At 34.1% G+C, this 15000-nt stretch overlaps 1 protein-coding gene across 5 annotated transcripts in view; it reads right to left on the reverse strand.

Annotated features, from left to right (window-relative positions):
• LOC137641579 (XK-related protein 4-like) overlaps positions 1 to 15000 on the reverse strand; it is a 134514-nt gene that overhangs the window by 52537 nt on the left and 66977 nt on the right. For 3 of the 5 annotated variants that reach the window (XM_068374283.1, XM_068374282.1, XM_068374284.1), the window contains one exon: positions 9459 to 9600. In XM_068374283.1, coding sequence (XP_068230384.1) covers positions 9459 to 9584 — 126 coding nt within the window. In that variant the 5' untranslated portion in view covers positions 9585 to 9600. Of the gene's footprint in view, positions 32 to 2734; positions 2752 to 9458; positions 9601 to 15000 lie in introns of those variants that run through there. The other 2 variants (XM_068374289.1, XM_068374288.1) reach the window with 2 other exon arrangements.

Here is a 15000-nt window from a genome sequence, read left to right on the forward strand (position 1 = left end):
ACGTTGCTTCAGTTTCGCAAGAACTAGTCAACCCCTCCGCAGCTCCATCTATATCTTGTCAAACCCTAGACAGCCTGGTGAGTGTATGGCATATGCTGCGTGCCAAACTCACTGAGTGTGGAAGTACGAAGATGAACAAAGAGAAAATATTCACAACCGTAACCATCTGGAGTTACATCCTGTATTATTATTATTTCCCTCTCTCTCACAGCCAGCGTTTCTTCCGCCGGATTTATGAACTATGATTTTGATGCCATGTGGTCACTATCGGTGTTTGGCAGCCCGAAAAAATCCCTCTTCAGTTATTTTTTTTCTCTTTATTAACAAATGATACTTATCCCAATTTTTAGTATCACCTAATGCTAAGAATATTACTTTCCAAAATTGATTATCAAAATCTGTATATGTGATCAATTATGATAAAATACTTTTCAAATTAATTGTGTTAATTTAAAAAAAAAGGCTGATAAAAAAAAGAGAATGAATGCTTAGCATTTAAAAGTCGTTGGCTGATTTGAAAATATCAAAATTACAATATTTTGAAGTATATGAATACACTGCCTTACGCCTATTATTGTCTCTCATTGCTGCATAAAATTACATTACAGTTGTTATTATTATCATTATTTTGCCATAACCATTATCACTATTATCATTTTGCCGAAATCGTTATCATTATTTTAATAGTAATTATTTCATAATGATTGTCATTTTACCATAGTTATCCTCTTTTTACCATTATTTATTACCAAAATTATTATTATAACAAATCTTTCGCCATGCGCGTGAAGGAAAGAAGGATGCGGAATTATTCTGCGAAAAGAATCAGACATCGGCGACTCAGGATTCTTTTTTTTTTCTTTCTTTCTTTTTACTCGAACTCGCCAAACCGGTTTTTAGCTCGATCGTTTCAGCGGAGACACTCTCTCTCTCTCTCTCTCTCTCTCTCTCTCTCTCTCTCTCTCTCTCTCTCTCTCTCTCTCTCTCTCTCTCTCTCTCTCTCATTATCGCCTTACCCTGGGTTACATATATCCGGTGCTAGGGGCCGTGGGTCCATTTAGCCCCCAAGTGCATCTCGGGTAAAACCCCAGACTCAAGGATTTTACTCAAGGGCCTAGAGTAAAAGTTAGTAGAGGTTGGACAGCACGATGGAGGAAAGGAAGCAAGAACGAAGGGAAAGTGAAAGGCCATAAAACAAGTGCATCTAGAGGCCGAAGGAACACTGTAAAGACCATTCAGTACTGTTTACAGTGCTCCGCGTGAGGTTTACTGCCGGTATTACCCCCTACGGAGGCCTTTTCCTTGAAACAATATTTACGCCCTATGACGTAACTTTTCTGCAGAAGGGTGAGCTGTCTGTTACCTGGCTTCATGCTCACGGTTTACATCATTAACATACAGGATGCTCCTTATCCGAATGCTCTCAGTCTATGCATCCTTTTCTTCATCGTCCCATTTTACATTCCCTATTATTATTATTATTATTTCATCGTTAACTGTGTTCTGGTTACCCTTTTGTCTAATTGATGTTCTTATTCTAGTTAATATTTGACGCTTAATTTTGTTGGTTTGGTTTTTGTTTGGGAGATTTATTATATATTATTATTAATTATATCATCATTAAGATGATGTTTATTGTAGTTGTTGTCGCTGCAACATTTACGATAATAATATGAAAACTGAAAGAAAAATTATTATCTCAAAGGTACGATCTACTTAAGTTTACCTTTACCGAATAGAATTAATGAATTGAGTATAGCATTATAGATTTTCTTTTTCTTGATTAAAGAGTCCCATTTCTTTGTATCTTAATCATCCCATTTTCTTTCATTCCATATTATCTGATTTATTTGTAATTAAATGTTTAACCAATAGGGTACCAAATTTATCAACAAGCACTGTCGTTAATTCATCATTAAACGAGCAAACTAACAATTGTTTTCACTGTTAATATAACCAACGCCACCACTCCAGTACCATCAGAACCACGTGGCACTTTACGGCATGGCGCATGCGCTGTAGGCAATCGGTTCTAGCGGCTTTTATCGACGCTTATCACGCAACGGAAATAATAATACAATCATGGCTAACAGAATTTCATGTTTACATTTGTAAGATTTTCCAATGTTTAATAAATTCCTCTGATCAAATCTTTATCAAAGTTAAATTTGCTTAGTTTACTCTGTTGGATATCAGCTGTCTAAGCACACGTAAATACTCTTATTTCTGCGAGGTTTATGTGGTTTGACAGTCTCTGTCAAAACTCATCTGGGCGATATCACAGCAAAAACGTCAACATTCTATTCATTTCTTGGAATCAACCCTTAAGAACCGAGATATATATTGTCTTTATGTTCAATAACTGTTGTCTATACGCAGTTTAAAGCCAAAACGAAAATCTTTAGTGCATACACTGATTTTCCAATGGCATTTCTACTCTAAACACATCTGAGAGATAATAAAAATGCCCAAATATTTTCTTCACTATCTTCTTTAACTTTTCAATTACGAAAACACAATTAATAACTCTTACAATTTGACAACTGCTGTCTAAACACAACCTAAGCTTATTTTTTTTTTTGTGCAAACTGCCTTTTCAACAGAAAAATTCATCAAAAGAATTATTTTTGCTCAATTTGTAGAGCTCCAAACTGAAAACACCTAAAGCGTATATTTCAGGCAATTTTTTTTTATATATATATACATTTGCATTTTATTTAACTTGTTCACCGACACAAATTCTAAGCGAAGCTTGTTCACCTAAGCACAGACGATCGCTCACTAAACAGGTTTTGCAACATACTATTCTAGAACTCTTGGCACCCACCGGATATCCCTTCTCCTACACCTCTAGAGAGAGAGAGAGTGTTTTCGCTAACTTCACCATGATCCCATAGGCGTTTGTAATCACCATTGCGGTGAGAGAGAGAGAGAGAGAGAGAGAGAGAGAGAGAGAGAGAGAGAGAGAGAGAGAGAGAGATTTTCACTAACTTCGCCATGATGTCACTTATGATGTCAAGGGCCATTTATATTCACCATTGTGGAGAGAGAGAGAGAGAGAGAGAGAGAGAGAGAGAGAGAGAGAGAGAGAGAGAGAGAGAGAGAGAGATTTTCACTAACATCACCATAAAGTCATTTATGATGATGTTATGGGCATTTGTAATCGCCACTGTGGGTTAGTGGACATTTTTGGGCACAGATTTCATGATCATTCCCAGTCTCGAACTACTGTAATTGAGTCAGCTGTCTGCAATTATCGATTAATCTGTTCTCATTTGTTATTGTTCTTTACACTTTACCGTTCTTCTCTCTTTCATTTCTTTGTGATTTTTATTTCTAACAAGAATCATATTTTTAATAACAGATTATTTGAGTTTTTTGGAATATAATGACGTCAATTTGTGGGAGTCAGTCAATCAATTATTCAATTTATCAACTTCAATTATCTTTTACATTACTCGCTTTGGAAGTTTCATGTTTTTTCATAATAATAATAATGATAAAAATAATAATAATAATGTGAAAAAAAGTATCAATAATAATAATAATGAGGATGAGGACATAAAAATCCTCCTGTGTTATCTATATTATGATGCAAAGGTCAGAGTAAAAAAAAAGGTATGTAGTCATGAGCAGAGCAGGAACTGAATAAGCTCTAAAAGCCTTTGGATTACATCATAATTATATCATTGTGTGCTTTGTATCCTTTCAAGCATACACTATAGTTCAAAATATTTATAGATTAATAATAATAATAATAATAATTATAATAATAACAATAATATTCTTAATAGTATATATATGACAGATCTATTTTAACGTTGTAACTACTCTTAAGATATTATATATTCATTATTCGTTACTTCTCATATAGTTTATCTATTTACTTTCTTCTCTGGACTATTTTTCCCTGTTGGAGCCCTTGGGCTTATAGCATCCTGCTTTGCCAAGTAGGATTGTAACTCGGCAAGTAATAATGGAAATACTGATAGTAATAACAATGATAATATAATGATTACCATATTTGCGACGGTTTTTTTTTTTTTTTCATAGTATTCGTATGCATGTTGTTTATGTTTTAATTATACGACACACTGTGCCATGGTAATGGCAACTTTCGTAATATCCTAGATGTGTTGTGTGACGTAACTTCATCAGAATCTGTTATCTGTCACTGCTTGGTTATTCGTAACGCCAAGGCCAGCCAATCGAAGAGCAGGGTGACGATTAAGGATCAGAAAATGTTGACGGTTGGGCTCCTGGGAAAAGGGATTATTTGCGTGCAAAGTCATTTTTAGGAACTCTTATTATTATTATTATTAGTAGTAGTAGTAGTAGTAGTAGTAGTAGTAGTAGTAGTAGTAGTAGTATCAACATCATTGTTATTATTATATTCCTTCGATGGAAAATTGAACCACGATGTATGACCGAAAATGTTGTATTCATTTTAAAGCTCTAGTTTTAAAGGTTGCTCATCAATGGCAGAGCCAAAGGACAGGAACAATGCCCCAGAAACTGACCATATATACATATGGTCAGCACCCAAGCCCCATTTCCATCCAATCAAGAACAAGAGAAAGCCAGGCAATGGCTTAGGTCAATAGGATGGTGAGATTGTGGACACTATATGAAACAATCGAGCTTGAGTGGGTCTCGAACGCCGATCCAGGGGATCACTAGGCGATGTTACATGCATCAGATAATTTCCTTATTGATTTTAGTTTACGTTGACCTTTAATAACTTTCGGTAGGCTATTTCTATGTATTTTATTGTCATTATTATAGCTTTTAGAAAACAAAACCTACTATAGTCAATTCTTTTTAGTGAGGCACATTTGCATCGACTCGCAGGGGTGCCCTTTTAGCTCGGAAAAGATTCCTGATCGCTGATTGGTTGGACAAGATAATTCTAACCAATCAGAAAGCAGGAAACTTTTCTGAACTAAAAGGGAACCGCCGCGAGTCAGTGCAAATGCGCCTCATTAAAAAAATTAAGTATAGTACCTGGTCTGCATTTCCATCAAAGTAAAATGACGTAGTCAAATAATAAAAGTAAAAGGTTATTTTCATTTCCCTCGGAAGTAAAATGTTATTTTTGCAATGTCTACTGCAACGGCGCCTGGAAAAAAAGAAAAAAAAATTCTCATATGTACATTCAACTAGTTTTTCGACGAACCTCATAGAAATAAGTTAACGTAAATGATATTCTCTCATTGTCACGATAATTCATTCAGAGCCACGCACTGCTATTGCAACACTCACTTGTGAACACGTTAATATATACTGTATATAAATTACATACATATATTTGTATGTATGTATATATATATATATATATATATATATATATATATATATATATACATATACAGTATATAGCATTATATATATATATATATATATATATATATATATATAGTTTATATATGTAAATATATATATATATATATATATATACATATATATATATATATATATATATATATATATATATATATATATATGGATAAATAGATAGGCACATATATGCGCACACACGCATATATATATATATATATATATATATATATATATATATATATATATATAATTATATATATACATACATACATACATGCATGCATACAAATATATGTATGTATATACAGTATATGTACATATATATGCATATATATGTATATACGTGCATATCCACGTATATCTATATAAACAGCATAAGTGTGTTTGTGTGTGAAAGCACGCGTGCACATGGGATTGGTACAGTATTGGATATTTACGTCGGTTCATGAATATTTCATTATCAATAAAGGCAACAATTTTTCATATTGAACTGTGACCTAATCATCATATTCGTAAATGAATTCTTTCAATGATGTATACAAGATACTTTACAAAGACCACACTATACAGTAAACTACAGTACCCTATCGAATTCAAGAGGCCAAACGAGAAAAAAAATGTAATGGTTCTTTCTTAATAGATTACTTGACATAAAGTATAACTTGAAACGTTTGATGGAGTCGGCCGTGGCCCTCTGTTGCAAGCAATTGGATCTTTTAAAGAATAAAAAAAAAATATTCGTTTATTCAGTTATTGAAATCCAAGGTGATGCAGTAGCCTTTACTTTCTGAACAACTCCAGGTCATTACTAGGTCATCCAACCAGCTCGCAGTGGTTTAAGGGATCTGCCCGGCGACAAAAAAAAAAAAATGTACCCTTATAAGCCGATGACATTATGCCTAGAAGTTGGATAAATGGACCACTTCTGATTTGCTTATTATGGATCTTTCAATATCACACATATTTCGGTGTTATCATAAGATCATCAGGTAGTTGAATCGGTGGAACTTCAAAATTTCAAACTGGCAGCGAATGTTTTTTTTTTCTGCTGAACAGGTTGCTGTCTTTTTATAATTTATACATTAAAGATCTATTTTAGTGTTGTTAGTATTCTTAAAAACATTTTATTCTAATTGTTCGTTACCTTCCCTGTAGTTCATTTATTTCCTTATTTCCTTACCTCACTGGGCTATTTTTCCCATTCGGAGCCCCTGGGCTTATAACGTCCTGCTTTTCCAACTAGGTTTGTAGTTTATCTAATAATAATAATAATAATAATAATAATAATAATAATAGAGCCTAACTCAACAACTCCGCCTTATACCATAACTGGCTCATGCCTATGGTAAATGTGGTAAGGTGTTATATAACGCAATAAACACCTAGTGTAGACATCCTGATTCTGTCCTACGGACTCGGACGTCCTTTATTATGATACTCATCACGCATCAGCGAAGTCTTAACTAAGTCAAACATTTGAATAATGAGTTTTTTTTTTTTTTTTTTTTTTTTTTTTTTTTTTTTTTTTTGCATGCCCACTTTGTGTATATTGATGTAGATTGAATGTCCACATTAGGATAAAAGCGTTGGGTAACATTAGTTTTTTTTCGGATAGACAATGCCAACACATATCAGAGTTCTCTGTGCGACCTAATAATTTAAAGATTATGAAAATCTAGGTCTCAGTATACAACACCATTAAGCTACTGGTGTTTAGAAAAATCAATGCAGCATAGAAATGTAAGGCTGTTCTCTCTCTCTCTCTCTCTCTCTCTCTCTCTCTCTCTCTCTCTCTCTCTCTCTCTCTCTCTCTCGTGCAATTTTTCTGCATAGATATTCATCTACGATTTGGCAGTTTGAATGTTAATATGGTATTTTCTCTGCATGTTGTAATTTACAGGTAACAATGAATATATTATTTTCTATTTATGAGAACTCTTCACTGGGATGCATCGTAAAAAAAAAAAATTAAAAAAATATAATAATAAATTACATGATGCTGATGATGTTAAGAGAGTTTCCTAAACTAATGGCTCATCTTTCATTGAACAATTTAACTATGACCTGAACAATGCCCGATGTTTTATAATTATCTGGAGAAATTACTTCTTAACCGAAAAATACCTAAATAATACAGACTTGACATCACCTCACAAAATTCGATAAAAAATTAGGAATACAATTACTATTTTCAATAAGCAAACCCAAATGATCGAAGTGATCCAGGAACACACGTGTACTGAATCACAGTACAAATTGAAGATTAAAAATTTCATATTTCAATCGCAAAGTTTCGACATGGGGAATACTAATTTAACTTCCGTTACCAAGAGAATGCAATCGACCAAAGTCATACCTCATTCTAGATATGCAATCAGTTTAATACAATACTTATTTTCATCTAGATGCAATTGACTTAAATTCCAGATGTGCATACAGGTTAATACAGTACTACTATCTTCCAAATCAAATCAACTCAAATCGTACTTCATTCCACACATTCATATAAGATAAGATTTTACCTGCTAATTTCCTAATTCAGTACACTATACCCAAAACGTACCTCACTGAAAATGAGCTTACTGGTTAAAAGGGACCTACAAGCTTCTACATGTCATTGACCTTAATTGTACGAGTATCTCATTCCTCATATGTATGTACTAAGGTTAATATCGTGCCCACTAGATTATAGATAATATCGACTTGAATCATAACTCGTTCCTAACATTTATGCAGATTAGTAAAATACCTTCCAACATCCAGAGTCAGTCCACTAAAACACATCATTCTGGATGAGTATGCTAATTGCTACAGTACCTACTAGCTTCTAGATTTAATCGACCTAAATAGTGCTTCATTAAATATGTGCATGAAGGTTAATACATTACCTACTGGCTTCTAAACTCAACCCACTCAAATCATACGGGTTAGAACAGCACCTACTAACTTCCAGATCTAATTGACCTAAATCATACTTCACTCTGAACGCTCATGCAGGATAATACATTGCCTACTAACTTCCAGATTGATTCATTCTAACAAAATAACACAGGTTGTAAAAGTACCTACTAGCTTCCAGATATTATCGGTGCAAATCGTATTTCATTCCACACATGCATACAGGTTAATACAGAATCTACTCGATTCCAGACATGACTGGTCCAATTCATATAACATTCTAGATACTCATGGAGGTAAATAGATGACCTGCCTGTTTTCGCATTCAAGCCACCAAAATTGTACCTCATTTGAGAGATTACCACAGTATCTACTATTTTTCAGATGTGTTTGACTCAAATTATACCTCTACATCTTCAGGAATCGATACACTCAGTCACCCTTCAACCATAAAGTGCATACTTATTATTACAATATCCACAAGCTTACAAAAATGTATTAAACACAAATCACAGCTAAACCTAGATGTACTGATATGTTAATAAAATATCACTCAGCTTCCAGATTCAGGACACCAAAATCATACCTAATTTGAGAGGTAATTACTATTTATTACAATACCACTAGTTTCCAGATGTAACCAACCATAATTGCACGGCATTTTACACATGTATGTAGATTAATATGCTACTCACTGGATTCCAGATTCATTCAACCAAATACCATACATCATTCCAGATATGCATGCAAGTTAATACAATATGTACTGAAGTCCAGATACAATCAATGCAAATTGTACCTCATTCCAGAAGTTCAGTTAAGATTACATAGCTTCCAGATGTAATCAACTCAAATCTTACCTCATACCAGAAGTTCAGTCAAGTTACATTGCTTCCAGATGTAATCAACTAAAATCTTAACTCATACCAGAAGTTCAGTTAGGTTACAAGCTTCCAGATGTGAACAACTAAAAATCTTACCTCATACCAGAAGTTCAGTTAGGTTACAAGCTTCCAGATGTGAACAACTAAAAATCTTACCTCATACCAGAAGTTCAGTTAGGTTACAAGCTTCCAGATGTGAACAACTAAAAATCTTACCTCATACCAGAAGTTCAGTTAAGTTACAGAGCTTCCATATGTAATCAACTCAAATCTTACCTCATTCCAGAAGTTCAGTTAAGTTACAGAGCTTCCAGATGTGATCAACTCAATTCATACCTCATTCCAGACTGTGAAATTGTTCCTTGGCCGCTGACTTTCATCTTCGACCAAATCATCTGCATCGTTTCTTTCATCGGTTGGCACTGGAACGAAGGATACTCTTTTGCTGGGATGGGTCTTCATCCTTCACTTGAATCGCCTAGTGAGAAGAGAAAATTGATGTTATTCAATTTGATTTTATTGTGATAAGATTGTTTCTGGTGTTCTTGCATCTATAAAATGTATGAAGTCCCTTATCTATAAGATTACCATTTTGATGAAATTTAAGAACTAACTGAATTACCCCCAACAAACATCTACAACATAACTTGTATAACGAAGCTATGTTACGAGTAATCTCAGCTCGCCTCCTCAGAATGAAGAAGTCCAACGATCTCTTTCTCTCTCTCTCTAGATTTTCAGAGAATGGGCCTAAGGTTGTTTTCCACCACTCAGTTTAACTTAAGGAATCTAGCTGTAGAACTAAGACTACTAATCACTGTAGCCTACCACCAGTACCACCATAATACCACTCTCTCTCTCTCTCTCATATATATATATATATATATTATATATATATATATATATGCATATATGTGTATATATATGTATATATATATATATATATATATATATATATATATATATATATATATATACCACTAAATGTGGATATATATCTGGTGACCATCATCCTAGGATAAAAGTCGTTAATCACTTTTCCAATCCTCAAAGCTAAAATGTTAAAAACAAAAAATGCAAACGTGTTTTATACCATTTATTGGCCAACAACTATTCTAGCCATTAACTTGTGGCTTCTTTAACATAACACTTGTAAACACCTTAACTCACAATTCATGGGTTGAGAGTATAACTCCAGCCCTCAGCCGGTTATTGTAACCTATAGATTGGAGGTTTGGGGACGGTGCCCCACAGGTCTATCTGCTGAATCATCGTCAGTCATGAGCAGGACCCTCCATGATCCTAATATGTGCGGAGAATGTGCACGGAACTCCAGGGTTAACTAGCTCCACAATATGAAGTTGTGATATCAAGGATATTATATCGCACTAATCACACCTTACATTGAAAGGCTAAGATGCCACTTTCGAAGCCTAATGTAACATAAGGATTGCACACTATGGTGGTAATTAATGTTAGGGAGCATTGTTCCTGAATTGCTGGTGTAGCGATCTGATTGCTATTCTGCTCTCTTCTTTGATGAAGCGCGCATATATATATATATATATATATATATATATATATATATATATATATATATATACATAGATGGTGTTCCCCAGGGAAGTGTTCTTGGTCCATTACTTTTCAAACTATACAGTATACACATGGCATGTGGCTTGGCATAGGAAACAAGCTACTTTCTTTGCATTATTTCCATCTCCTGAATGTATATCTGTGGTTGCTGAATCCCTTAAGAGAGATTGAGCTAACATTACTGCATGATCCAAATTAGGGTGTATGAAATTGAATCCTAACAAAACTCAAAGTATGACTGTAAGTAGGTCGAGTACAGTGGTTCCTCAATATCCAGATCTCAGCATTGATAATGTTTCTCTAACTTTTATGACTTTTTAAATTTTAGGTGTGAGTCTCGACAGCAAATTTACTTTTGAAACAAACATTGGGTCTTATCTTCTTCAGTTGCACAAAAAAGGCTTATTGAGAAAGTCTTGTAAGATTTTCGGCGAGCAATCTATTCGGAAGAAGTGTTTTAATTCTTTCATTCTACAGTACCTTGTTTCGAGTATTATTCTACTGTCTGGTCTTCAGCTGCTGATTCTCATCTCAATTTATTGGAAAGGAACTTACCGTTTATAATTTTTTTCCTGATCTAGATATTAATCGCTGACACCGTCGTTGACTTAGTTCATTATCCATGTTGCATAAGATTTTTTATAATTCTGACCGTCCTTTACATTCAGGTCTTCCCGGACAGTTTCATCCTGTTCGTAATATTGGAATGCACTTAATTCTAATGGTCATGCTTTCTCCATCTTGAGACTCAATATTACAGAGTATTCTAGAAGATTTATTCCAGCTGTGACCAAGTTGTGGAATGATCTTCCTAATCAGGTAGTTGAATCAGTAGAACTTTAAAGTTCAAACTTGTAGCAAATATTTTTTTGTTGAACAGGCTAACATGTCTCTTTTTATAGTTTATATATGACATATCTGTTTTGAAGTTGTTACTGTTCTTGAAGTATTTTATTTTAATTGTTCATTGGTTCTCATATAATTTATTTACTTATTTGTTTTTTTCCTCACTAAGCTATCTTCTCCTGTTGGAGCCCTTGGGGGTATAGCATCCTGCTTTTCCCCACTAGGGTGCAGCTTAGCTAATAATAATAATAATAATAATAATAATAATATAGGTGTGTGGAGGGATACCTTAACGCGGTGAAAAGGTTTGTGTATCGCCATGGTCAGCAAAGCTATACTAGTCAGGGCCAGTCATACTAGGTTGGTTTGCTGTGATGGATTAGACTAAAGTCTCTAACCATCACTAATTCACAGTTGGCCAGCGTGGTGATAAAACTGGCCAAACCCCATACATTACTAAGGGCATGATTGAGCCCTTTGTCCTGCAGTGTACTGGACTAGAAATGGCAGCTTTTGTTTTTATATATATATATATATATATATATATATATATATATAGAGAGAGAGAGAGAGAGAGAGAGAGAGAGAGAGAGAGAGAGAGAGAGAGAGAGAGAGAGAGAGAGAGAGCAGAAATGTAGGTCTGGAAATGAATATATGTTTAATGAAAATGCAGAGAAAAAACAGATAAGAGATATGGACAAGCCTCTGGATATTGTTAATGAATATAAGCACTGAGAATAAACAGTGTTTCCCCAGGACATGAGACCGAAATTTAATAAAAAAAGATAAGCATGGGATGGAGAGCTTTGGGTAAACAAAATGAGATTATGAAAAGTAAAATGCCACTTTCTCTAAAAAGAAAAGTACTTAATGAGATGGTCCTACCCGTATTTAATTATGTATCAGAAACTTGGAGCATTAGTAAAGACTTAAAACATAAGCTAGTTACAACTCAAAGAGCCATGGAAAGAATAATGATGGGAATAACACAAAGACAGAAAAAGAGCAACATGGATACGAGAGCAAACTAAAGTAGAGGATATTCTAACAACATGAGAGAGAAAAAAAATTATCATGGTCAGGATATCTAACGCGAGTGACAGATAATAGATGGACATTCAGAATAACAGAGTGGGTCCCTAGAGATTTTAAAAGAAGCAGAGGAAGGCAGTAAAGACGATGGATCGACGAACTAAGGAAGTTTGCGGGCGTGAACTGGGACAGAAAGACCATAAACAGATGTAAGTGGAAGAACGTCTGAGGCCTTTGTTCTGCAGTGGACTAGTAACGGCTCATGGTGATGATATATATATATATATATATATATATATATATATATATATATATATATATATATATAGTTTGTGTGTGTGCGCGTGTGTGTCTGTGTATACAAAAATATGTATATGCATCCATATTCACAAACATACATTCACATATATATACATATATATATATAAATATATATATATATATATATATATATATATATATATATATATATATATATATATATATATATATACATATATATATATATATACACACACACGAGTGTGCATTTGGTTGTGCTAAAAAGAGTTACTTTAACAATTTTGCCATTGATATATCCTAAAATAAACTAAAAAAAAAAACAGTAAACAGATTAAGATGACATTATCTAATACCATGTCTTTTCCTAAAATTGAAGACATAAAATTAATAGCAAAAAAACATCCTTACATGTTCGTAAATGAGTGCGTATCATAAATATGTAGGTATGGAGAAGCGGCTGGAAAATTAGAGGATTGTCCGCATGTAATCACAGGTGCATTATAATTAATTGCTCGTGATGGTCTTTCTTAAAATACCAAAAAACCTCCCTAGTTCATTTGCAAAGATTACCTCGTCGAAGTCCTGCCATTTTTCTTCTCTTTATCTCTCCAACGGTCTCCTATCAACTATAGCCAATTCTTTTTAGTGAGGCATGTATGCACTGACTCGCAGGGGTGCCATTTTTGCTCGGAAAAGTTTCCTGCTCGCTGATTGGTTGGACAAGATAATTCTCACCAATCAGATAGCAGGAAACTTTTCCGAGCTAAAAGTCACTCCGTCTCATTAAAAAAGATTGAGTATAGGTACAGAATTTACTGCGTAAGTGGACAGAGATAATTTTAGTTTTTATGGAACTTGCCCGTCTGTTCCCTTTCGTCCAGGATGGGACTCAAATTAAGTCCTCATGGCATTGGCACCTAGGCTGGACGAGGTATCGAAACTCGTTCTCTGACCTCTATATATCTATAATATTTTTAAAACTTACTCTTTTTTATTCAGCATGTTATTCTTTTAGTACGGCAGCATCAATATCTAAATGAAAACACATGAGCTTCAGTCATTCTGAGATAGAAACTATCACATTCTGTACTTTTCCATTTTTCAAATATATACTGATTTTCTCATGACTGAAACTATGAGTCTCTACCAGAAGTATATAGTACGGTAAGGGATACTTCGTTGACGGTTTGACTCTCTGTTTGTTTTATTTCAATTAATGAGTAATTTGAAAAATATAAATAATTTCATTATTCAATTTCGAAACCCCAAACGATCATTAAACTCAAGATTACTATTGTATTGCCCCCAAAGATTAGAACGAATGAGATTTGTACCACACGACTCAGCGCTGGAGCAATTATGGAAGCTGCTGATATTGCTGGGAAAAAAAAAAACCACACCCACCGAGTAATGTCTATGCATATCAATTACGCATATTCAGATATTTGAAAATATGAATATCATTCGCACATATTCAAAAAATTCCAAGTAACTAATCAAATAATTGATTTAAATTTCCTTAGGATTACAAGATTCTTTACCCCATAGAGGTGAGAAAGAACTCCCTTTCCTTTCATCTAAGGTAACAGGCAAAAAAAAAAAAAAAAAAACACATATATCAATATTTATCTACCCTGAATGAGAGAGAGAGAGAGAGAGAGAGAGAGAGAGAGAGAGAGAGAGAGAGAGAGAGAGAGAGAGAGAGAGAGTCCTAAATATTTATACTAGTGTTCTATTACTTTCCCACCAAACGCTATGATTCATTCCTTTTAAAAGCCTGTTGGTTTTCATAAGATGAAATGAATGCGCTTTCGATATCACTATGATTTCATGAGTAATTTTAGCTTTCAATATCACAATATATCTTTTGAGGGTCTTATGTTGGGTAAATTAAAAACAAATAAGAGTCCTTTAGACCTTAATGTTAATCAAAATGCACAACCAGCCTTCTCTATTTATTCAGTCTCCATATTCACTATTCTTTTTCTCGTCTGACCATACCTGTCCCACGAAGGCTTTTCTTAATGAATAAAATCCCCTTTTATTAAACACGTTGATCCTGTAATCAGCCCAGCAAGAAATGCAGATTTATTGAAGGTCTCGCGTATCCATTTCCGACCGT

The sequence above is a fragment of the Palaemon carinicauda genome, chromosome 5 (genome assembly GCF_036898095.1).
Source record: "Palaemon carinicauda isolate YSFRI2023 chromosome 5, ASM3689809v2, whole genome shotgun sequence".
NCBI lineage: Eukaryota > Metazoa > Arthropoda > Malacostraca > Decapoda > Palaemonidae > Palaemon > Palaemon carinicauda.